Genomic DNA, 25,678 nt, shown 5'->3' with positions numbered 1-25,678 from the left:
ATGGATGTGAGCAACACATCTCGAAGAACAACAGTTACAAAGGTGAGTAACCGTCTTTTCTTCTTCGAGTGATTGCTCACATCCATTCCAGTTAGGTGAATCCCAAGCCATACCTAGGCGGTGGGGTCGGAGTGAGAAGTAGCGGCATGGAGCACTGCAGATCCGAAGGCCGCGTCCTCTCTGGACTGCTGGATCAGGGCGTAGTGGGAAGCAAAGGTGTGGACCGATGACCAGGTCGCTGCCCGACAGATTTCCTGGATGGGCACACGGGCGAGGAAAGCCAGCGACGACGCCTGCGCCCTGGTGGAGTGCGCAGTCACACGGCCCATAGGAACGTGAGCCAAGTCATAGCAGGTCCTGATACAGGACGTTACCCACGAGGATAACCTCTGCGAGGAAATGGGAAGCCCCTTAATGCGGTCCGCTACTGCCATGAAAAGCTGGGGGGATTTGCGGAACGGTTTGGTCCTCTCCACATAAAACGCGAGAGCCCGACGGACATCAAGCGAGTGGAGTTGTTGCTCCCTGCGTGAAGAATGAGGTTTCGGGAAAAAAACTGGGAGGAAGATCTCCTGGTTGACGTGGAAGGCTGAGACCACCTTGGGGAGAAAGGCGGGGTGCGGTCTCAGCTGCACCTTATCTTTATGGAAGACTGTATACGGGGGATCTACCGTGAGCGCCCGGAGTTCCGACACCCGTCTAGCTGAGGTAATAGCTACTAAAAAGGCAGTCTTCCAAGAAAGATAGAGCAGAGAGCAAGTAGCTAACGGCTCAAAGGGGGGCCCCATGAGCCGAGACAACACCAGGTTAAGATCCCAGGTAGGGGCAGGGGGTCGGACGTTAGGGTAGAGACGTTCCAGCCCCTTAAGGAATCTAGTCACCGTCGGGTGAGAGAAAACGGAGTGGCCATCTCCACCCGGGTGAAAGGTGGAGATAGCCGCCAGATGGACCCACAGGGACGATATCGCCAGGCCCTGTTGCTTAAGGGACCAAATATAGTCCAAAATATTGGCCACTGAAACTTCCATCGGGAGGAGACCTTTCTCCACGCACCAACAGGAGAAGCGCTTCCACTTGGCCGAGTACGTCGCTCTAGTGGAAGGCTTCCTGCTGCCCAAGAGTACCTCACGTACCGGGATGGAGCAGCGCAACTCAGAACTGGTCAGCCACGCAGGAGCCACGCTGCTAGGTGCAGCGACTGGAGGTCCGGGTGACAGAGAGTTCCGTGGTCCTGGGTGATCAGGTCCGGGTGAAGGGGCAGGGGAACTGGGTCGGCTATGGCCAGCTCCAGCAACATGGGGTACCAATGTTGCCTGGGCCATGCCGGGGCTACCATGATCACGCGGGCCCTGTCCCTGCGCACCTTCAGAAGGACCCTGTGGACCAGCGGGAACGGGGGGAACGCGTAGAACAAGTGGGTCGTCCACGGAATAAGGAAGGCGTCCGTTATAGACCCGGGCTCCCGGCCCTGAAAGGAGCAGAACGCCTGGCATTTCCTGTTCCCCCTGGACGCGAAGAGGTCCACTCGGGGACAACCCCACCTCTGGAAAATCGAGAGGGCGACGTCCGGGCGGAGGGACCATTCGTGCGCGAGGAAGGATCTGCTCAGGCGGTCCGCCAGCGTGTTCCGTACTCAGGGGAGGAAGGAAGCCGTGAGGTGAATGGAGTGGGCTATACAAAAGTCCCAGAGTTGCATCGCCTCGTGACATAGGGGAGAGGATCTGGTGCCACCCTGCTTGTTGATATAGTACATGGTCGTCGTGTTCTCGGTAAATACCGCGACACAACGACCCCGAAGCTGGTGACAGAACGTTTGACAAGCAAGGCGGACCGCTCTCAACTCCCGCATGTTGATGTGTAGTTCCACCTCCTGTGGAGACCACAGGCCCTGTGTCCTCAGTGTTCCCAGGTGGGCCCCCCAGCCGAGATCTGAGGCATCCGTCGTTAGGGACACCGAGGGCTGGGGTGGGTGGAATGGGAGCCCCGCACACACGACGGACTGGTCTAGCCACCATGACATAACCTTATTCCCAGATTCTGGACCTTAGCGTCCAAAATTTGGGGGTTAGCATGAAAACCTCCAAGCTTAGTTACCAGCTTGGACCTGGTACTGCTGCCACCACCCAAAAAATTAGAGTGTTTTGGGGCACTCTGGTCCCCCTGAAAAACCTTCCCTGGGGACCCCAAGACCCAAAATCCCTTGAGTCTCACAACAAATGGAAATAATCCTGTTTCCCTTCCCCCCTCCAGGTGCTCCTGGAGAGATACACAGACACAAGCTCTGTGAAACTACACAGAGTGATTCCCCCTCTCCGTTCCCAATCCTGGAACAAAAGCCCTTTCCTCTTCACCCAGAGGAAATGCAAAATCAGGCTAGCAATCCAACACACAGCTCTCCCCTTGATTTCTTCCTCCCACCAATTCCCTGGTGAGTACAGACTCAATTTCCCTGAAGTAAAGAAAAACTCCAACAGGTCTTAAAAGAAAGCTTTATATAAAAAGAAAGAAAAAATACAAATGTTCTCTCTGTATTCAGATGACACAACACAGGGCAATTTCTTAAAAGAATTTTGAATAAACAGCCTTATTCAAAAAGAATACAAATTAAAGCACTCCAGCACTTACATTCATGCAAATACCAAAGAAAAGAAACCATAGAACTTACTATCTGATCTCTTTGTCCTTACACTTAGAAACAGAAGACTAGAAAATAAAAAGTACTTCTCCAAAGCTCAGAGAAGCAGGCAGACAGAAGACTCAGAGACACTTTTCCCTCCACCCAAGGTTGAAAAAATCCGGTTTCCTGATTGGTTCTCTGGTCAGGTGTTTCAGGTGAAAGAGACATTAACCCTTAGCTATCTGTTTATGACACGCCCCCCAAATTGCAGACAGTGGGGAAGCTCACTGGCGGCAATTTCCTTCTAGAACTTGAAAATAAACAGATTAATACAACACATGCACCTTTACATATACTACTAAGTATATAACTAACAGACTTTTACATGTTAAGAACACTTTTTAACTACTGGATTCTGGGAAACTCTCACGGGAGAGTGCATCAGCAACTTTGTTAGAAGCTCCTGTGATGTGTTGAATGTCAAAATCAAAATCTTGGAGAGCTAAACTCCAACGAAGAAGTTTCTTGTTGTTCCCCTTGGCAGTATGAAGCCACTTTAGTGCAGCATGGTCAGTTTGTAGTTGGAACCGCCGTCCCCAAACATATGGGCGTAGCTTTTCCAGGGCGTACACAATGGCATAGCATTCCTTTTCACTGACTGACCAGTGACTTTCCCTCTCAGACAGTTTCTTGCTGAGAAACACGACAGGATGGAAGTTGTGATCTGTTGCTTCCTGCATGAGCACTGCTCCTATACCACGCTCAGATGCATCTGTGGTTACTAGGAATGGTTTGTCAAAATCCGGGGCCCTGAGTACAGGGTCAGACATGAGCGTTGCCTTAAGCTGGGTAAAGGCTTTTTGACACTCATTAGTCCACTTAACGGCATTTGGCTGGGTCTTTTTGGTTAGGTCGGTTAATGGGGCAGCGATTTGGCTGTAGTGTGGTACAAATCGCCTGTAGTATCCGGCCAAGCCTAAGAAGGATTGGACCTGTTTCTTTGACCTTGGGACAGGCCACTTTTGGATAGCATCCACCTTGGCCTGTAGGGGGTTTATGGTTCCTCGACCCACCTGGTGCCCCAGGTAAGTCACTCTGTTTTGGCCTATTTGACACTTTTTGGCCTTAACAGTTAGTCCTGCCTGCCTGATGCGCTCAAAGACCTTTTCCAGGTGTAGTAGGTGTTCGGGCCAGGAGTCTGAAAAAATGGCCACATCATCGAGGTAGGCAACTGCAAATTCTCCCAGTCCAGCTAGTAGACCGTCTACCAGCCTCTGGAAGGTGGCGGGTGCATTTCGAAGGCCGAAAGGAAGGACATTGAATTCATACACCCCCGCATGGGTGACGAATGCTGACCTCTCCTTGGCAGGTTCATCTAGCGGTACTTGCCAGTACCCCTTGGTTAAGTCTATTGTAGAGATGAACTGGGCACGTCCCAACTTTTCCAATAGCTCATCAGTACGTGGCATCGGATAGTTGTCCGGACGAGTTACAGCATTTAGCTTACGGTAGTCCACGCAAAAGCGTATTTCCCCATCTGGTTTGGGTACCAGAACCACTGGAGATGCCCATGCACTGGTAGATGGGCGGATTATACCCATCTGTAGCATGTTCTGGATCTCCCGTTCTATAGCAGCTTGGGCATGAGGAGACACCCGGTAGGGTGGGGTTCTGATTGGGTGAGCATTACCTGTATCAATGGAGTGGTATGCCCGTTCAGTCCGTCCTGGGGTGGCTGAGAACAATGGGGCGAAGCTAGTGCACAGCTCCTTAATTTGTTGCCGCTGCAGACGTTCCAGGGTGGTTGAGAGGTTCACCTCTTCCACGCCACCGTCTTTTTTTCCGTCGTAGTAGACACCGTCAGGCCACTCAGCATCATCTCCCTGGACTGTAAACTGACAAACCTGTAAGTCTCTAGAATAGAAAGGCTTGAGAGAATTAACATGGTACACTTTAGGCTTTAGTGAGGAATTGGGAAATGCTATGAGGTAGTTTACAGCTCCCAGGCGCTCTTGGACCATGAATGGCCCTTCCCATGATGCTTCCATCTTATGGGCCTGTTGCGCCTTCAAGACCATAACCTGGTCTCCTACCTTGAAGGAACGTTCTCTGGCATGTCTGTCATACCAGGCCTTTTGCTCTTCTTGAGCATCCTTTAGGTTCTCTCTAGCAAGGGCTAAAGAGTGTCGGAGGGTGCTTTGTAGGTTGCTTACAAAGTCCAGAATGTTAGTTCCTGGAGAAGGCGTAAACCCCTCCCATTGCTGCTTCACCAACTGTAATGGCCCCTTAATCTCGTGACCATACACAAGTTCAAATGGTGAAAACCCTAAACTGGGATGTGGTACAGCCCTGTAGGCAAACAGCAACTGCTGCAACACTAGGTCCCAATTATTGGAGAATTCGTTGATGAATTTTCTTATCATGGCCCCCAAAGTTCCATTGAACCTTTCCACCAGGCCATTGGTTTGATGGTGGTACGGGGTGGCAACCAAGTGATTCACCCCATGAGTTTCCCACAGTTTTTCCATGGTCCCTGCCAGGAAATTAGACCCTGAATCTGTAAGGATGTCAGAGGGCCAACCTACCCTGGCAAAGATGTCTGTTAGGGCCAGGCACACAGTGTTAGCCCTGGTGTTGCCTAGAGCTACTGCTTCTGGCCATCGGGTAGCAAAGTCCACTAAAGTCAGTACGTACTGCTTTCCTCTGGGCGTCTTTTTTGGGAAAGGGCCCAGAATATCCACAGCTACTCGCTGAAATGGGACCTCAATTATGGGGAGTGGCTGGAGAGGGGCCTTGACCTGGTCTTGAGGCTTACCTACTCTTTGGCATACCTCACAAGACCGGACATACTTGGCAACATCCTTGCCCATCCCCTCCCAGTGGAAGGACTTCCCCAACCGGTCCTTGGTTCTGTTCACCCCAGCATGGCCACTGGGATGATCATGGGCTAAGCTTAAGAGCTTCTCCCGGTACTTAGTTGGGACCACCAACTGTTTTTGCGGCTGCCATTCTTCCCGGTGTCCACCAGAAAGAATTTCCTTGTATAAAAGTCCTTGGTCTATAACAAACCGGGATCGATTAGAAGAGCTGAGAGGCGGTGGGGTGCTCCGTGCCGCCGCCCACGCTTTCTGAAGGCTGTCATCTGCTTCCTGCTCAGCCTGGAACTGTTCCCTTGAGGCTGGGGTCACCAGTTCCTCCTCAGACTGTGGACTTGGGCTTGGTCCCTCTGGAAGCGATGTAGGTGATGGGGTTGTTTCCGTTGCTGGTGAACCGCTCTCCGCTGGTGCACCTGAGGGTATTTCAGGCTCTGGCTGAGCCTTTTGGGTATGGCTGTCGTGTGCTTCTGCCAGTTTTGGCTCGCTGGCGCCCTCTGGCGTTGAGTTTGAAGATGTGGTTGCACTTGCTGGTGCTGGTTGCTGTTCCAGTTCCGGGCCTGGGACTGGAGATGCTGTGGCTGTTTCAGTGGTAGGCATGGAATCCGGGTCCACTACCTCTGTCTGGGTCTCTGGTAACACAGACGGGGCGTCTGTGGATGGCTCAGGAACAGGAATGGGTCTGGAAACTTGCCTGGTTTGGCTACGGGTAACCATTCCCACTCTCTTGGCCCGCTTCACTTGGTTGGCCAAGTCTTCCCCCAGTAGCATGGGGATAGGATAATTGTCATAGACTGCAAAAGTCCACCTTCCTGACCAGCCTTTGTACTGGACAGGCAGTTCAGCTGTAGGCAAGTCTACAGCTTGTGACATGAAGGGGTAAATGGTAACTTTGGCCTTTGGGTTGATGAATTTGGGGTCAACGAAGGATTGGTGGATAGCTGACACTTGTGCCCCCGTGTCTCTCCACGCAGTAACCTTCTTTCCACCCACTCTCAAATTTTCCCTTCGCTCCAAGGGTATTTGAGAGGCATCTGGGCCTGGGGATCTTTGGGGTGATGGTGGTGTAATGAATTGCACTCGCATGGTGTTCTTGGGACAGTTGGCCTTGATATGTCCCAGTTCATTACACTTAAAGCATCTTCCATCTGATGGGTCACTGGGCCGAGGTGAGTTACTGGAGACTGGTGAGGTTGAAGAGTAGGGTATCTGTGGCTTTACTTGGGTGGTATGGAGGGTCTTTGGCTGTCCTCGGTTGTAGGGTTTATGGTCTGTGTGCCCCCTGGGGTAATCGTTCCCCTTGACAGTAGCTTTTTTGCTTTCTGCCAGTTCCATCCATTTGGCTCCAATCTCCCCCGCCTCAGCGATAGTTTTGGGATTTCTATCTTGTATGTACCGTGTGATGTCTTCAGGAACACCATCCAAGAACTGCTCCATTTGTATGAGGAGGTTCACTTCTTCCAAGGTTTGAATGTTGTTTCCTGTTAACCAGGCCTCATAGTTTTTTGCAATGTAGTAGGCGTGTTTGGGAAATGACACCTCTGGTTTCCATTTTTGGGTTCTGAAGCGCCGACGGGCATGATCTGGGGTTATCCCCATCCGGTATCTGGCCTTGGTTTGAAAAAGTTTATAGTCATTCATTTGCGGCTTGGGCATTTCAGCTGCCACCTCTGCTAAAGGTCCACTGAGGTGTGGCCTTAATTCTACCATGTACTGGTCTTCGGGGATGCTGTACCCAAGACAGGCTCTTTCAAAATTTTCCAAGAAGGCCTCGGTGTCATCACCTGCCTTGTAGGTGGGAAATTTCCTGTGCTGTGGAGCAATAATTGGCGCCGGGTTGTTAGGGTTGGCTGGCACATGCAGCCCAGCTTTTGCCATCTCCAGTTCATGTTTTCTCTGTTTTTCCTTCTCTTCATTCTCTTTTTGTTGTTTTTCCATTTCTTTTTGTTGTTTTTTCCATTTCTTTTTGGTGCTTTTCCATTTCTTTTTGGTGCTTTTCCATTTCTCGGCGGTGGGCCGCCTCTTCTTCTGCTTGTTTCCTTCGGTAGGCCACCTCTTCTTCTTCTAGTTTTCTTTTGTGTGCTGCCTCTTGGGCTGCCTGTTCTCTTTGGAAGGCTGCCAGTTTGAGGCTTTCTTCCTTTTCTTTCATCTCCATCTGTCGCCTGTGTTCAGCGTCTTTGATTTGTTCTTCGGCGTCAATCCTTGCCTTAGAAGTCATGGTTCCTGTTTTCTTGTGTTGGGGTGCCCTCCGGTGTTTCTCTTTTGAACTGCAGGCTCTGTTGCCTCCTGAAGTCTGCCTAGCAACAGTGCTTTTTTCCCTTTCTCTCTCTAGCTAATGTTCAATGAAGGGAAACCAGAAAAACCACTTTATTTGCATGCATATAGAGTGCTGGTATGACTCTCAATGGGAGTGCTATTGTGTGACAATAGACTGTCAATAGTCTGCTAATGGCTTCTTGCTTACTATGCAAGCCACAAACTGCTAGAGAGAGCAGAAAAAAAAAATTCTCTCTGGTTCCCTTTTAAAACCAAACTGTTTCTCTCTGCTAAAAAACCCTTAGCAGAGAAAAGAAAAAAATAATATTCCTACTGGCTTCTGGATTCTGTCTATATCCCGCCGCTGCCACCATGACATAACCTTATTCCCAGATTCTGGACCTTAGCGTCCAAAATTTGGGGGTTAGCATGAAAACCTCCAAGCTTAGTTACCAGCTTGGACCTGGTACTGCTGCCACCACCCAAAAAATTAGAGTGTTTTGGGGCACTCTGGTCCCCCTGAAAAACCTTCCCTGGGGACCCCAAGACCCAAAATCCCTTGAGTCTCACAACAAATGGAAATAATCCTGTTTCCCTTCCCCCCTCCAGGTGCTCCTGGAGAGATACACAGACACAAGCTCTGTGAAACTACACAGAGTGATTCCCCCTCTCCGTTCCCAATCCTGGAACAAAAGCCCTTTCCTCTTCACCCAGAGGAAATGCAAAATCAGGCTAGCAATCCAACACACAGCTCTCCCCTTGATTTCTTCCTCCCACCAATTCCCTGGTGAGTACAGACTCAATTTCCCTGAAGTAAAGAAAAACTCCAACAGGTCTTAAAAGAAAGCTTTATATAAAAAAGAAAGAAAAAATACAAATGTTCTCTCTGTATTAAGATGATACAACACAGGGTCAATTGCTTAAAAGAATATTGAATAAACAGCCTTATTCAAAAAGAATACAAATTAAAGCACTCCAGCACTTACATTCATGCAAATACCAAAGAAAAGAAACCATAGAACTTACTATCTGATCTCTTTGTCCTTACACTTAGAAACAGAAGACTAGAAAATAAAAAGTACTTCTCCAAAGCTCAGAGAAGCAGGCAGACAGAAGACTCAGAGACACTTTTCCCTCCACCCAAGGTTGAAAAAATCCGGTTTCCTGATTGGTTCTCTGGTCAGGTGTTTCAGGTGAAAGAGACATTAACCCTTAGCTATCTGTTTATGACACACCAACTGAGAGAATCCAACACCCCCTGGGGGATTGTGATCAGCATGTCTAGTGACTGCCTTGCCGGCCGATAATGTGCGATGAGCCAAGACTGGAGGGGCCTCATGCGGAGCCGTGCGTACCCGGTCACAAATGTGCAGGCTGCCATATGGCCTAACAGGGTTAGGCATGTCCGTATCGATGTCAGGGGGGCTGCCAGCAAGCGCTGAACGATCGCCGACAACGACTGGAACCTCGGCAACGGCAGAAGGGCCCTGGCTACGGTGGAGTCCAGGACGGCCCCAATGAACTCCACCCTCTGCGAGGGGAGCAGGGTGGACTTGTCCACGTTGATCATGAGGCCCAAGGTAGCAAACAGGCCGGTGATCCTGCGGACGTGGCTGCAGACCTGCAGCTCCGACGTGCCCCGAATTAACCAATCGTTGAGGTAAGGGAACACGTGAATGCGACTGCGCCGAAGATGTGCCACAACGACGGCCATGCATTTTGTGAATACCCTCGGAGCCGTAGAAAGGCCAAATGGGAGGACCACAAATTGGTAGTGAAGGCGGCCGACCACGAACCGAAGGAAACGTCTGTGGTGTGGCCATATGGCAATATGAAAATAAGCGTCCTGCATGTCAAGGGCGGCATACCAGTCTCCAGGATCCAGGGATGGGATAATGGTCCCCAGGGATACCATGCGGAACTTCAACTTTACTAGATATTTGTTGAGCTCTCGCAGGTCGAGGAGAGGCCTGAGGCCTCCCTTGGCCTTGGGGATCAGAAAGTAGCGGGAATAAAACCCCTTGCCCTTCTCGTTCTCCGGAACCGCCTCTATAGCTCCTTTGTTGAGGAGCGTCTGTACCTCCTGGTGGAGGAATTGCTCGTGAGAGGGGTCCCTGAAGAGGGACGAGGATGGGGGGCGGGAGGGAGGAAATGATACAAACTGCAGACGGTATCCCGTCTGCACCGTGCGTAAGACCCAGCGGTCGGATGTTATCCGGGACCACGCCTGGAGGAAAAACGAAAGGCGGTTGGAAAATGGGGGGAAAGGATCCATGGGGGATACTGGTATTACGCCCTCAGGCACACCTTCAAAACGAAGATTTGGGTCCAGGTGGGGCTTTAGAGGAGCTTTGGTTTTGCCCCCCTTGATTGCCCGACGGCCTGCGCCTGCCATTTCTGCCGCGGCGCCTATTAAGGTCCTGCCTCTGGCGGAACTGGGGGTATGGCCGACGCTGCTGCTGTTGCTGCGGTCAGAAGGGTCTGCGTTGCGTCCCAGGCGTGTGCATACCAAGGGAGCGCATAATGACCCGATTGTCCTTAAGACTTTTCAGTCTGGGGTCTGTCTTCTCCGAGAACAGGCCCTGGCCTTCGAACGGGAGGTCCTGGATGGTGTATTGGAGCTCCGGAGGAAGGCCAGAAACCTGAAGCCAGGAGATGTGGCGCATCGTCACCCCCAAGGCGAGGGTACGGGCAGCCGAGTCTGCCGCGTCCAAGGAGGCCTGCAACGAGGTTCGTGCAACCTTTTTGCCCTCGTCAAGAATCGCCGCAAATTCTTGACGCGCCTCTAGTGGCAGCAGCTCTTTGAACTTATCCGCTGCCACCCAAGAGTTAAATGCGTAGCGGCTAAGAAGGGCTTGCTGGTTGGAAACCCTGAGCTGAAGGGCCCCAGCCGAATAAACCTTGCGGCCGAGGAGGTCCATACGCCTGGCCTCCTTGGATTTGGGGGCTGGGGCTTCCTGTCCGTGACGCTCCCTCTCGTTCACCGACTGTACCACCAGGGAACATGGTGTCGGGTGAATATGGAGGTACGCATAGCCCTTGGAGGGGGCCATGTACTTCCTTTCGACGCCCCGTGCAGTAGGGGGGATGGAGGCCGGAGATTGCCAGATCGTATTGGCGTTGGCCTGGATCGTCCGAATAAAGGGGAGGGTGACCCTGGTGGGAGCATCGGAGGAGAGGATGCTGACAACGGGGTCCTCGATCTCAGAGACCTCAGCTTGCAGGCTCAGATTCTGTGCTACGCGCCTGAGGAGGTCCTGATGTGCCCTGAGATCCAGAGGAGGAGGGCTATTAGAGGAAGTGCCAGCCACCGCCTCATCGGGAGAAGACGATGAGGAGACCCCTGGCAGGAGAGTGTCCAGCGGGGGGTCTGCCTCAGCCCTCGCCTCTGGCTCAGGAGGGAGATCAGGGTCCTGTTGCTTTGACCCGTCCTCCTCGTCCGGGGAGGGAGGGGGGCGAGACAATGTCGCCTCCGGTGCCCTGTGCTCTGCCGTTGCAGGCCTAGGAGGAAGCTGTTGGGGGCCCTGGGCTTGATGGTATGCCCAGGGTGTCCAGAACCCCCACTGTTGCGGACCCTGGTCCTGTTGCGGAGGGTCTTGGAAAAGCGCCGCTTGTCTGTCAGTGCCCAGCGTGTATACACTGTCCGCCTGCGATGACACCGACGGCTGTCTGGAAGGCCATGGAGGGGCCGAACGCGGCTGGTAAGAGTCTCCGCGTCCTGGCGCCGAAGATGTTCTCGGTGCCGGGGATCGGGACCGGGAGCCATACCGGTGCCGGGATCGGGACCGGGGTCTGTCATGGACTCGGTGCCGGGATCGGGACCGGTACCGGCCGCTGCCTCGGTGCCGGGATCGGGACCGGGACCTGCCACCGACGCGGTGTTGGGAGGTCGACCGGGACCGGGACCTGCCACCAGCTTGGTGCCGGGAGGTCGACCGGCGCGCTGATCGATGGCGGGACTGGCTCCTAGAGTCCCGGTGCCGGTATCGGCGGCTGGAACCAGACCGTGACCGTCTGGAGGCCGATCGGTGCCGCGAGTACGACCGGTACCGCCGAGGGGAGCGGTGCCGGGACTGCGAGCGGCGGCGGGATCTTGAGCGACCATGGTGTCGGGACCTCGACAGCGAGCGTGAGTCCCGAGACGGCGCCGACATCATAGGTTTGCCCCTGGACGCTACCCGCACCGGAGGTACCGGGGGTGGAGGCTGAGTTGACTCAGTCAGGGCAATGAGGTCCCGTGCCGAGGCGAAGGTCTCTGGTGTCGATGGGACCAATAGCTCAACCCCAGATCTTATGGGGGAGCTCGGCGGGACCGGACTCGACGGACCCTACGGGCCCGGAGTCGACGGTGCCGGTAGCGCCGCGGCCGATGTCAGTGCCGGGCGCTCCACTCGAGTCTGCCTGGATGGAGTTGCAGACTTCGAGGGTCTTGCTTCTGCACCCGGTGCCGGGGAAGGTCGGTGCCGGGGAGTCTTTCTGGTGCCGGCGCGATCCGGTGCCGGTGTCGAGATGACGGCCTGCGAAGCTGCCGGGTCGAGTGCCGCTTCCATGAGGAGAGTCCTAAGTCTCTGGTCTCTCTCCTTCTTTGTTCTAGGCTTAAAAGCCTTGCAAATGCGGCACTTGTCCAACCTGTGCAATTCCCCCAGGCACTTTAGACACGCGTCGTGAGGGTCGCTGGTCAGCATCGGCTTCTTACAGACCGCACATTGCTTGAAGCCCGGCGAACCAGGCATGAGCCTGGTGCCGGGAGCCGGGGAGGGCTACGGCCCAAACCGGCTAACAAATATCTACAAATATTATTTACACTATTAACTATATATAACTAACTACACTTAACTACTAACTATCAACCGTAGAACAAGGAGAGCTAGGGACGTGGAGAACAGCTATGCCGCGCTCCACAGTTCCAACGACCGACACGGCGGTAAGAAGGAACTGAGGAGCGGGCGGGCCGGCAGGGGTATATATCGGGTGCCATGGCGGCGCCACTCTAGGGGGCGACCTGCTGGCCCACTGGAGTTGCTAGGGTAAAAAGTTTCCGACGAACGTGCACGCGCAGCGTGCGCACCTAACTGGAATGGATGTGAGCAATCACTCGAAGAAGAATTAGTCATCCTTTCTGGCCCTTAACTCTATGACTTCTAACTTCCTAGGATTTGAAGGTGGCCTGTGGGGGACTGAGGGCATATACTTTGCTAGGGAGACCTTGCGAGATTGGCGAGGCAGAGCCGGCAGCATAAGAGGATTTGGGCAGGGAATGTGATGCTATACAGGAGGCAAAGAGTGGTGTTCAGGCACTTGCCAGGGAGATTAGGGAGAGGGCCTTCATTTAGTCCAAGGGAGGGAGCAGGAGCTGTGAAGGAGGAAGGGATTTCTCCTGAAGGGCTGGAGGAAGAGGACCAAAGGGACCAGAGAAGGGTTTTCTGCTCCTCCTTAGTGCTCTAAGGAGCTGTGAGCTGTACTTCTCAGCTCGGGTAGCCATCTGTGCACTAGCTCTGCTCAAGCTTCTGTCTAAAAATGGCAGCGTGGCAACTGCAGCATGGGCAGCAGCTCAGGCTAGCTGCATGAATATGTAGCCAAGGGGTGGGGCAGGACTGGACTTGGATGGCTAACCCAAGATGTTGTGGCCACATTGCTATTTTTAGCATGCTAGCTTGAGCAGAGCTTGCGTATGTTCATGTATCCAAGCTTGGAATTACACCTCCCAGCTGCTGTGTAGACGTACCCAGAGATTTAATACTGATATACAAAAAACAGACTAGAAAAGTGAAATAAGTGACAATGTTGAGTATTTTGAGGATGAGAGTTGCTAATATTTTTTCATGACTAATGGGATCCAAATTTGCTTGATTTAAATTTTCCACTGTTTTCCTGTGGCCTTGCACAAGGCTATTATGCATCAAAAGAGTATTGTCAAAGTTGCCCACGAGTATTTTAAACCGTTTACAATCAGGTCCTTTGGAGCTGGACCAAGTCTGTCTCCTTCCTAATGTTTCTTTTTCTATTAAAATTGCACACTAATGACATGAAGATAGTTGCTCTGGTTGAGTGCTGGTGCAGCTATTTATTTCTTTTAGCATTACTGGCCACTCACTGGGTCCAGAGGCCCTTCCCCCAGCCTGTTCTTTGGGTCAGCCACCCATTTGTTTGGGGAAAAAAGAAATCTCTCACACATACACACAGAATTATCTAGACCGTGTATGAAATAGGTGGTAAGACAAGTAGCTCCCATTTGAAGCCTATTAATCTTTGCAGTACTGCTATGCAATCCCACTTTCACAAATGGGTAATAAAATATGGTCCTTATGGAAGACATATTTTAAAACACCTATGTACTCCTGTGACTGTTTTTGCAGACAGCCAGAGAAAGAAGCGCGAAATCAAGAGAAAAATACGTCAGGCTCAGTCAAACTTTGATCTGGACCAAATTGAAGCTACTGCTGACATCGTAAATACCAGCTCACCTACTACCCAGCCTGTTCAAAAACCGGAACGCCAATCTAACGCCACTGGTCCCAGTGAGCAAGATTCTAGTTCAACCTTTAATCCAGAAAATCCATACCATGTGAGTACATATATATTTGATTTAGAATTCCCTTCAGAGTGTTTGATTTTGCAGGTAGGTATGAAACTTTATTAAGTACTCATTTCTAGATCCCTATTCATTTCAAATGGACTTCAAAAATAATTATAAACACCAATTTGTCAATTTAAACTTTCATTCAATAGTGCAGCCATTTAAAAATTCCACTCACCAGAAGCAACTGAAATATAGATTTTGTTATCATTCGTCCTCAAAATATGGAGAAGTAGATGCTGTGCTTAGGCTGGTGAATTTAAGATTATTTTGCAAGACTGCTGTAGTGAGTTCAGTTTAAAACTGAAAACTATATACATCTGATACAGATAATGTATTACCATAACTACAGCAAATTTAATTTGCCTTAGGCAAATAGTTGACACTGATCATTAACTGATAAAAAGAAAACAATAAAAATGCAGAGTCAGCTAGCTCAAAACTAGGTTCTTCATGAAACGTGTGTGTGTGTGTGTTAGAGAGACAGAGAGAGAGAGAGAACGCGTGCAACTTTTTGGATAAAATGCATTGTGACTAGCCACACCTGTTACCACTGAATTCAACAGAAATTTTGCCACTGATTTTTCAGAAATCAGGATCAGGCCAAACATGTCTGTCCTGGAAAAAGACGGTTACTCACCTTTGTAACTGTTGTTCTTCGAGATGTGTTGCTCACATCCATTCCAGTTAGGTGTGCGCGCCGCGCGTGCACGTTCGTCGGAAACTTTTTTACCCTAGCAACTCCAGTGGGCCGGCAGGTCGCCCCCTAGAGTGGCGCCGCCATGGCGCTCTATATATACCCCTGCCGGCCCGCCCGCTCCTCAGTTCCTTCTTGCCGGCTACTCCGACAGTGGGGAAGGAGGGCGGGTGTGGAATGGATGTGAGCAACACATCTCGAAGAACAACAGTTACAAAGGTGAGTAACCGTCTTTTCTTCTTCGAGTGATTGCTCACATCCATTCCAGTTAGGTGACTCCCAAGCCATACCTAGGCGGTGGGGTCGGAGTGAGAAGTCGCGGCCCGGAGCACCGCAGTTCCGAAGGCCGCATCCTCCCTCGACTGCTGGACCAGGGCGTAGTGGGAAGCAAAAGTGTGGACCGATGACCAGGTTGCTGCCCGACAGATTTCCTGGATGGGCACACGGGCTAGGAAAGCCAGCGATGACGCCTGCGCCCTGGTAGAATGCGCAGTCACACGGCCCGCAGGGACATGGGCCAAGTCATAACAAGTCCTGATACAGGACGTAACCCAAGAGGATATCCTCTGGGAGGAGATAGGAAGACCTTTCATACGATCTGCTACCGCCACGAAAAGCTGGGGGGATTTTCGGAAGGGCTTAGTCCTGTCTATGTAGAACGCGAGAGCCCTACGGACATCCAGCGAGTGGAGCTGCTGCTCCCTGCCTGAGGAGTGAGGTTTTGGGAAAAAAACCGGAAGGAAAATCTCTTGGTTGACATGGAAGGCTGAGACCACCTTGGGCAGAAAAGCAGGGTGTGGTCTCAGCTGCACCTTGTCCTTGTGGAAGACCGTATATGGGGGGTCTACCACAAGAGCTCGGAGCTCCGACACCCGTCTAGCTGAGGTGACAGCCACTAGAAAGGCAGTTTTCCAAGAGAGGTAGAGCAGGGAGCAAGTAGCTAACGGCTCAAAGGGGGGCCCCATGAGTCGGGACAACACCAGGTTAAGATCCCAGGTGGGAGCAGGGGGACGGACGTTAGGGAATAAACGTTCCAGCCCTTTAAGGAATCTCGACACCGTCGGGTGAGAAAAAACGGAGCGACCGTCCGCACCCGGGTGAAAGGTGGAGATAGCAGCTAGGTGGACTCGCAACGACGATAAGGCCAGACCTTGCCCTTTGAGGGACAAAACGTAGTCTAATATTTCGGAAACCGAAACTTCCATAGGGCGGAGATTTCTCTCTACGCACCAACAGGAGAAGCGCTTCCATTTCGCTGAATACGTGGCTCTTGTGGACGGTTTCCTGCTGCTCAAGAGCACCTCTCTCACAGGCGTGGAGCATCGCAGCTCTGGGCCAGTCAGCCACGCAGGAGCCACGCCGCTAGGTGCAGCGACTGCAGGTCTGGGTGACACAGGGTCCCGTGGTCCTGGGTAATCAGGTCCGGATGAAGGGGCAGGGGAACTGGGTCGGCTATGGCCAAGTCCAGCAGCATGGTGTACCAGTGCTGCCTGGGCCACGCCGGGGCTACCATGATCACGAGCGCCTTGTCCCTGCGCACCTTCAGGAGGACCTTGTGGACCAGAGGGAACGGGGGAAATGCATAGTACAGGTGGGTCGACCACCGGATGAGGAAGGCGTCCCCTATCGACCCCGGTTCCCTGCCCTGAAAGGAGCAGAATGCTGGGCACTTCCTGTTCCCCCTGGACGCAAAGAGGTCCACCCGGGGATAACCCCACCTCCGGAAAATGGAGAGAGCGACATCCGGGCGAAGGGACCACTCGTGCGACAGGAAGGATCTGCTCAGTCGATCTGCCAGAGTGTTCCGTACTCCAGGGAGGAAGGAAGCCCTGAGGTGAACGGAGTGGGCTACGCAAAAGTCCCAGAGACGTATCGCCTCGTGGCACAGGGAGGAGGACCTGGTGCCGCCCTGCTTGTTGATATAGTACATCGTCGTCGTGTTGTCCGTAAACACGGCGACACAACGACCCTGAAGCTGATGACAAAACGCTTGACAAGCAAGGCGGACCGCTCTCAACTCCCGTATGTTGATGTGGAGCCCCACCTCCTCCTGGGACCACAGGCCCTGTGTCCGCAGGGTCCCCAGGTGGGCCCCCCAGCCCAGATCTGAGGCATCCGTTGTCAGGGATACCGATGGCTGAGAGGGGTGAAAGGGAAGACCCGCACATAACACGGACTGGTCCAACCACCAGCCGAGAGAGTCCAAGACCTTCTGGGGGATTGTGACTAACATGTCTAAAGGTTGCCTTTGCGGCCTGTAACGGCTGATAAGCCACAGCTGGAGAGGCCTCATGTGGAGCCGAGCGTAGCCGGTCACAAAAGTGCACGCTGCCATGTGGCCTAACAGGGTTAGACATGTCCTTACTGACGTCAACGGGGCTGACCGCAAACGCTGAACGATCGCCGCCATGGTCTGGAACCGTTGCAGAGGCAGCGAGGCCCTGCCCATCGTGGCGTCCAAGACCGCCCCGATAAATTCCACCTTTTGCGTGGGCCTCAGAGTGGATTTGTCTGTGTTTATCAGGAGGCCCAGACTTGCAAATACGGCGGTGATCAGGCGGACATGGCTGCTGACCTGCTGCTCCGACGTGCCCCGAATCAACCAGTCGTCCAGATAAGGGAACACGTGGACACGGTTGCGTCGAAGATGCGCCACGACAACTGCCATGCATTTTGTAAACACCCTTGGGGCCGTGGACAGGCCGAAAGGGAGGACTGCAAACTGATAATGAAGAGCCCCCACAACGAAGCGGAGAAAGCGTCTGTGGCGCGGCCAAATGGCAATATGAAAATACGCGTCCTGCATGTCGAGGGCGGCGTACCAGTCTCCCGGATCCAGGGATGGAATAATGGTCCCCAGGGATACCATGCGGAACTTCAACTTCACGAGGTATTTGTTGAGTTCTCGCAGGTCGAGGATAGGCCTGAGGCCCCCCTTGGCCTTGGGGATCAGAAAGTAGCGGGAATAAAACCCCTTGCCTTTCTCGTTTTCCGGAACCGCCTCTATGGCTCCTTTGCTGAGGAGCGTCTGCACCTCCTGTCGAAGGAATTGCTCGTGAGAGGGGTCCCTGAAGAGGGACGAGGAAGGAGGGCGGGAAGGAGGAAACGAAACAAACTGCAGGCGGTATCCCGTCTGCACCAGGTTTAAGACCCAGCGGTCCGATGTTATTTGGGACCACGCCGGGAGGAAAAACGAAAGGCGGTTTGAAAACGGGGGGAAAGGATCCATAGGGGAAACTGCTACAGCGCCCTCGGGCGCACCTTCAAAATGAAGGCTTAGGACCAGGCGGGGGTTTCGAGGAGCCTTGGTTCTGCCCCCCTTGGTTCCCAGACTGCCTGCGCCTGCCGTTCCTGCCGCGGCGCCTGTAAGGGTCCTGCCGCTGGCGGAACTGGGAAAACGGCCTACGGTACGGCTGCTGCTGTGGCCTAAAGGGTCTACGCTGCGTCACGGGGGTGTGCATCCCGAGGGACCGCGCAATGACCCGGTTGTCCTTCAGACTCTTGAGTCTGGGGTCTGTCTTTTCCGAAAACAGGCCCTGGCCTTCGAAAGGAAGGTCCTGTATCGTGTGCTGGAGCTCTGGCGGAAGGCCGGAAACCTGCAGCCAGGAGATGCGACGCATCGTAACTCCCGACGCGAGGGTACGGGCAGCCGAGTCCGCAGCGTCCAAGGATGCTTGTAAGGCCGTGCGCGCGACCTTTTTGCCCTCGTCCAGGATGGCCGTAAACTCCTGGCGAGCATCCTGTGGCAGCAGCTCTTTAAATTTGTCCACTGCCACCCAGGAGTTAAAAGCGTACCTGCTCAGCAGGGCCTGCTGATTAGAGACCCTGAGCTGCAGGGCCCCAGCCGAATATACCTTACGGCCAAGGAGGTCCATCCGCCTGGCCTCTCTGGATTTGGGGGCCGGAGCCTCCTGGCCGTGACGCTCCCTATCGTTCACCGACTGCACCACCAGTGAACCGGGAGTCGGGTGAACGTGCAAGTATTCATACCCCTTGGAAGGGGCCATGTACTTTCTCTCGACTCCTTTCGCTGTCGGAGGGATGGAGGCCGGGGACTGCCAGATAGTATTGGCATTGGCCTGAATGGTCCGTACAAAGGGCAGGGCGACCCTGGTGGGAGCATCCGAAGAGAGGATGGTAACAATCGGGTCCTCTATCTCCGAGACCTCCTCTGCCTGCAGACTCAGGTTTTGGGCCACCCGCCTGAGGAGGTCCTGGTGCGCCCTGAGATCCAGCGGGGGGGGACTGTTGGAGGAGGTACCCGCCACCGCCTCATCCGGGGAGGAGGATGAGGAGACCCCAGGCACGATAGTGTCCAACTGAGGGTCTTCCTCAGCCCTCGCCTCTACCTCCGGAGCCACAGCGGAGTCCTGCTGTTTGGACCCTTCCTCCGCCTCCGGGGAGGGAGGGGGGCGAGACAAGGAGGCTTCAGGGGCCCTACGCTCCGCATTCGCCGGTGTGGGAGGGAGCTGCTGGGGGCCCTGGGCCTGATGGTATGCCCAGGGTGTCCAGAATCCCCACTGTGGTGGGCCTTGGTCTTCCAGCGGCGGATCCCCGAAGAGCGCCGCCTGCCGGTCGGTGCCGAGCGCATACGCACTGTCCGCCTGCGAAGATACGGACGGCTGTCTCGAGGGCCACGGCGGGGCCGACCCCGGATGGTACGGGCCGGCGCGGGTCGGCACGGAGGATCGTCTCGGTGCCGGGGACCGGTGCCGGGAGTCGTATCGGTGCCGGGATCGGGACCGGGACCTGGATCTGTCACGGTGCCGGGATCCTGATCGGTACCGGGTGTCGCTTCGGTAGCGGGACCTGCCACCGGCTCGGTGCCGGGAGGTCGACCGGGACCTACCACCGGCTCGGCGCCGGGAGGTCGACCGAGACCGGGACCTGCCACCATCTCGGTGCCGGGAGGTCGACCGGGACCTACCACCGGCTCGGCGCCGGGAGGTCGACCGAGACCGGGACCTGCCACCAGCTCGGTGCCGGGAGGTCGACCGGTGCGGCGAGTAGCGATGGGACCTGCTCCTGGAGTCGCGGTGCCGGTGACGCCGACTGGAGCTTGACCGCGACCGTCCGGAGGTCGACCGTTGCCGCGAGTGCGACCGGTGCCGCTGAGGGGAGCGGTGCCGGGACTGCGAGCGGCGTCGGGATCTGGAGCGCCCAAGACGTCGGGACCTAGATGGCGAAGGACTGTCTCTGGGCGGCGCCGACATCATGGGCTTGCCCCTGGACACGACCCGCACCGGAGGTACCGGGGGTGGCAGCCGAGTGGGCTCCGTCAGGGCAATAAGGTCCCGAGCCGAGGCGAAGGTCTCCGGTGTTGACGGGACCACTATCTCAACCCCAGATCTCATGGGGGAGCTCGGCGGCACCGGACTCAACGGACCCGCCAGGCCCGGAGTCAACGGTGCTGACGGTGCCGGCGGTGCCGCGGCCGATGTCGAGGCCGGGCGCTCAAGCCGGGTCTGCCTGGCCGGAGTAGCAGACTTCGACGGCCTAGGCTGTGATTCCGGTGCCGGAGAAGGTCGGTGCCGAGGAGTCTTCTCGGTGCCGGAGCGATCCGGTGCCGGTGCCGAGACCACGGTCCGCGAAGTCGACGGGTCAAGTGCCGCCTCCATTAGGAGAGTTCGGAGCCTCTGATCTCTCTCCTTTTTTGTCCTCGGCTTGAAAGCCTTACAGATGCGGCACTTGTCAGACCTGTGCGATTCCCCGAGGCACTTCAGGCACGCTTCGTGGGGATCGCTGGTGGGCATGGGCTTCTTGCAGGCCGCACACTGCTTGAAGCCCGGCGAAACAGGCATGAGCCTGGCGCCGGGTGCCGGGAAGGGCTAAGCCCCCGGCCAAGAACTATTTAACAACTATTGACTAAACTATTTACTTAACAACACTAATTAACACTATATAGAACTAGAGATAAGCGATTGAAAACTAGGAGAGCTAGGGACGTGGAGGACAGCTAAGCCGCGCTCCACAGTTCCAACGACCGACACGGCGGTAAGAAGGAACTGAGGAGCGGGCGGGCCGGCAGGGGTATATATAGAGCGCCATGGCGGCGCCACTCTAGGGGGCGACCTGCCGGCCCACTGGAGTTGCTAGGGTAAAAAAGTTTCCGACGAACGTGCACGCGCGGCGCGCACACCTAACTGGAATGGATGTGAGCAATCACTCGAAGAAGAACTGTGGTTGTCAGACAGTTCACACAGCCATTTCTGGCAACCTGCAGAATGGAATCCTTTTAAAACAATGCAGTGAAAGAACTTGGGGGGAAAATGGGTCCAGGACAGAGTCTTATTTTCTCTCACATATGAAGAGGTCAACAGAATGAAAATGTGAAGAGTCCCATTTCCCGAAGCCCATCACAATACTGCAAAACAATTAACTGTACAGCGAGCCACTTCCACTCTACTGCACCATCAGCAGACAATTTACAGCACTGTTTGGTACAGCAGGGATAAAGTTATTTTAATAGAATGTTGTCACAAGATCAATGTCTTCTGCTTTGAAAATAAGTCATAGATTTGTCCTGACATTTATGTAACAGCAGGAGATCATTATCCCGTAACAGTGTTCTACTCAGCTGACATCTCATAAGTAGGCTTAAGCTAATCACTCCAAGTAAAGTAGAACTAAATTGACTTTATTTCTTATGAATTCAGTTAGTAAAAGTAGCATTGGCCCCAAAAGCAGCACCAGAACTAAACCCTGCCACTGAAGGGGAGGAGCTATCTGCTAGACAGATAGACAATAGGGTCTGAGAGGTAGAGCCATTATCCCTCTGGAGAGTGGGAGCAGTAAAGCTGGTGTAGGATCCTGCACAGCTCTCTCTGACAGTCTTCCTGCCAGTGGGAACCTGTGTTACTCCAAAAACAGATTTTAGGTGCGCCTCCCTCCCTGAGTAGCTCACCTAGTGCCCCCCTTCTGCGTTTACCAAAAGCTCCCTCAAAACAGCCCACCAGTTAACCAATCTGTTCTCATCAGGCATGGGTCTCCCAGGTGGCTAAGGAAATAACTGGAGGACATGGATACAGCCTGCTGATAAATGATTGACACAAGCAGTAATCTCTCCAAAGCAGAGCATCTCTTTATTAGTGCAAACACAAATCCTTAACACAGTAACACAAATCCTCCACAACACAGGCTAAGCACCCCAACCCACAGTAACATAAAGTTAACATGATCCTAAGTGGTTGTGCCCCACTTCAGATGGCCAGTCTTCCACAGGTCATTGCAGCCGACAGGTCTCATCTTTCTCTGGTCTCCACTTCTTCTCTCTCTCTCTCTCTCTCTCCCTCCCCCTGCGTGTCAGTCTCTACACTCCTCGCATCTTTTCCTCAGCTTTCTGTGTCTCTGACACTCTTTACATACTCTGCTGACAGGCTTGATTGACAGTTGTTTTGCTTACTTTTGCTAATATTTTCCTGTCAGAATTCTGCAGCCCACATAGCACCATTGTTTCGAATGTACCCAGTCTCATGATCAACAACTGCAAGGTAAATTTAATCTGAATATCTGGAAAGCCAACAGTAATAGGTTGTGGAACAATCCTCTTGGGAAAGAGGTGGAAGGTCTATCACTTGGGACTTACTTAAAATTAGATTGGCTAGAACAGGGGTCGGCAACCTTTAGCACATGACTCGGGCCAGGCCTGTTTGTTTACCTGCCACATCTGCAGGTTCGGTCGATCACGGCTCCCACTGGTCGCGGTTCACTACTTCAGACCAATGGGGGCTGAAGGAAACTGGTCCGGCCCGCCAGGGTGCTTACCCTGGCAAGCCGCTTGCCAAAGGTTGACGATCCCTGGATTAGAACATTAGACAACGTAAAATAGAGTACAGTCCTGCACATATAGGCAGATGGACTGGATAACCCAGGTCTTTTCCATTTCTTACTACTGTAACTCAAATGTTACTGTTATTAAGCTCTCCATAATTAGAGCTTTCACCAAAAGCTGGGAAAGTAAAATAATGAAACTCAGACAGCCTGATTCCCCGTTGTGTTCCGCTAGTTTTATAATGGAGAGTCCAGTGTAGATGTGGAATAATGCAGTGGTGAATCAGGCCACTGAAAGCCTAGCCCTCTTGAAGTCAACAGGGGTTTTGCTATTGACTTCAATAGGAGCAGTATTTCACCTGTTGTCTTTTACAGGAATAATGTGAATGCAGGGAACTCCATCTTCTCTCATTTTGTATTTTACATTTCAGCAACTTGAAGGCGAAGGGATGACTTTTGACCCAATGCTGGACCATGAAGGTGTGTGCTGTATTGAATGTAGACGAAGTTACACACAATGCCAGAGAATTTGTGAACCTCTCCTGGGCTATTACCCATGGCCCTATAACTACCAAGGATGTCGTTCTGCCTGCCGAATTATTATGCCCTGCAGCTGGTGGGTTGCCCGTATCTTGGGTGTCGTGTGAGATGGAGCGTTCAGATCGCTGATTAAATAAGCAGGAACCCGACAAACTGATAAAAGACTACAGCCAAAGCCACATTACCAATCTCAGCTTTTAAAACACTAAGTGTGTGTTAATGTATCAAAATGAGGTCAGTCATTCTAGATGTAAATAAATAAAACCTTTAATTAATATTTCATTAGCTTTACAAATGCTGAGCATAACTTGTATTCTTCTAGCAAACTGTACACTAAAACCTACTGAATGTGGAATTTAAGACTCCCCAAAACAGATTATAGTAACTGTGCTTATGATTTAGTTGAGCAGTGTAGACACTTGCTTATAAATTCAAATTCAGCATCTCATGACAGAGACCTCTGTTCTGAAATAAATGTGAAAATTTACGTCCAATTAGGTGACTAGCTAAACTTGTGCTCTTGGGAGAACCTTTCAACCATGTAGCTCACTTAAATAAATCACAAGTGAAGTTGCTCTCTGTTGGGTGTTCATACAGCATTCCCAGATCATTATGAACAGTTATAGACCAGTTACAGCATACCTTTCCCACAAAGCTGCCCCAGGGGATGGCGGAATGTGCATATTATGTCAGAATCAAAATCAAATGGCAAGAAAAAGGGGCTACTGAATGGAACGTTCATGGTGAAGAAACCAAAATGCATTGTGCATTAGCACTTCAGAGTAGCCCTAGTGTCAAAAATCCTGTATCACTGGTACTGTCTAACAAGTGTCAGCTCTATTAGAAGGTAATTACACATAGCTATAGACCAAATAGCCTCAAGGCACGGTATAATCAGAACCCACAACAGCCACTATATGTATACATCCACAAACTATCAACATTCAGGGCTATGCTCTGAGCGTTTTATCCCTCCTTGGGGAGCAGTTTCTCACACAAGTAGTTCCATTGGCTTCAGTGGAACTACTCATGCGAGTAACTGCTCGCCACTGGAAATAAAGGACCCACTGTCTAGCCCTGAGTGTTTAAGCAGGTAGTGATGGGGCTTGCTCCTGCATGGTGCTAAGCATCTCCCTATTGAAGTTATGGGAGCTGAAGCACTTGCAGGATGGGTAATGATTTATGATTTTTACCTTTAAACAACAGAAGGTCAAATTATGCCTTCCTTACTCACACTGGATAGGACTTGAACAGTCTTATCAAAATTGATGGGACCACTCGCAGAGTAAAGTACTCCCTATCCCAAAGAAGGAGGGCACAATCTTGCCTTGAATTTGGAGGCTGAAGTAGTTGTGGTTGCAAATGCACCTGTTCTGACACATAGCTAATCTGGTTCTAACACTGCTTGCCAGGAACAGAAGAGGAGGAATAATTTGACATACTGGTAGTTAAAAAAAAAAAAAAATTGCATGAAAAATAAGCAGCCTATCTAAAAAGCAAAAGTTAAATGAGAAAGGTAGAATGAGTGCAGAATATATTTGATATCTTACTGGCTATTCAAATGATCCCTTTTTACATTAACTCCCCTCCCCTGCCTTAGTATGAGAAAAACAATTTTTTAAAACAAATTCTGCTTTAAAGATGTAACTGAAGATTCTTTGATGGAATTTTAAAGTCTGTTAAACTTGAGGTTGGATTTTAAATCAAGATCTAACCCTGATCACTGTGCATGTTTTAAAAGCACTTTTATGCTGAGGCATAAAGGAAAGGTGATTACCCCCCTCCCCCCCAAATATTTTTATTGCAGATTAAAGAAAGGTGTGTGTAAAAAAGTGTTCCTCTGTTTTCTGTGCTTGTTCAAAAATGTAGTGTACTGGGCAGTTACCTCCAAATGTGTGGTCAAAAAATATAGGAGGATGGGGAAGAGCAAACTCAGCACCGGAGGGGAAGGCAAGCAGAAGGCACATATTGTGCATGAAGTGCAAGTTGGTAGCTGTGCTGGAGGATAGGATTCTTAGAAGATTGGGCAGGGATGGTGTCCCTAGCCTCTCTTTGCCAGAAGCTGGGAATGGGTGATAGGATGGATCACATGATGTTTACCTGTTCTGTTCATTCCCTCTGGGGCACCTGGCATTGGTCACTGTCGGAAGACAGGATACTGGGCTAGCTGGACTTTTGGTCGACCCAGTATGGCCATTCTTATGTTAGATTGGAGGGGCAAGTACAGATGCGGCTGAAAATTAGAGAAGCAGAGGCGTTCCTAGACAAGCAGGTCAGGAAACACCAGTACCTCAGGTTCAAGGAAGAAAAAATCTTGGAATCAGAGAGAGAGAGAGAGAGAGAGAGAG

At 52.3% G+C, this 25,678-nt stretch overlaps 1 protein-coding gene across 1 annotated transcript in view; it reads left to right on the top strand.

Annotated features, from left to right (window-relative positions):
• The window catches only part of CNMD (chondromodulin), a 35,743-nt gene extending 10,319 nt beyond the window's left edge, over positions 1–25,424 (top strand). The window contains exons 6-7 of the mRNA XM_030566032.1: positions 14,103–14,311; positions 23,222–25,424. Coding sequence (XP_030421892.1) covers positions 14,103–14,311; positions 23,222–23,437 — 425 coding nt within the window. The 3' untranslated portion in view covers positions 23,438–25,424. The remainder of the gene's footprint in view (positions 1–14,102; positions 14,312–23,221) is intronic.
• Positions 25,425–25,678: the final 254 nt, after the last annotated feature.

The sequence above is a fragment of the Gopherus evgoodei genome, chromosome 1 (assembly GCF_007399415.2).
Source record: "Gopherus evgoodei ecotype Sinaloan lineage chromosome 1, rGopEvg1_v1.p, whole genome shotgun sequence".
In the NCBI taxonomy this organism is placed as follows: domain Eukaryota; kingdom Metazoa; phylum Chordata; order Testudines; family Testudinidae; genus Gopherus; species Gopherus evgoodei.
Note: the sequence above shows the minus strand (reverse complement) of the source record. Positions and strands in the feature narration are given on the sequence as shown.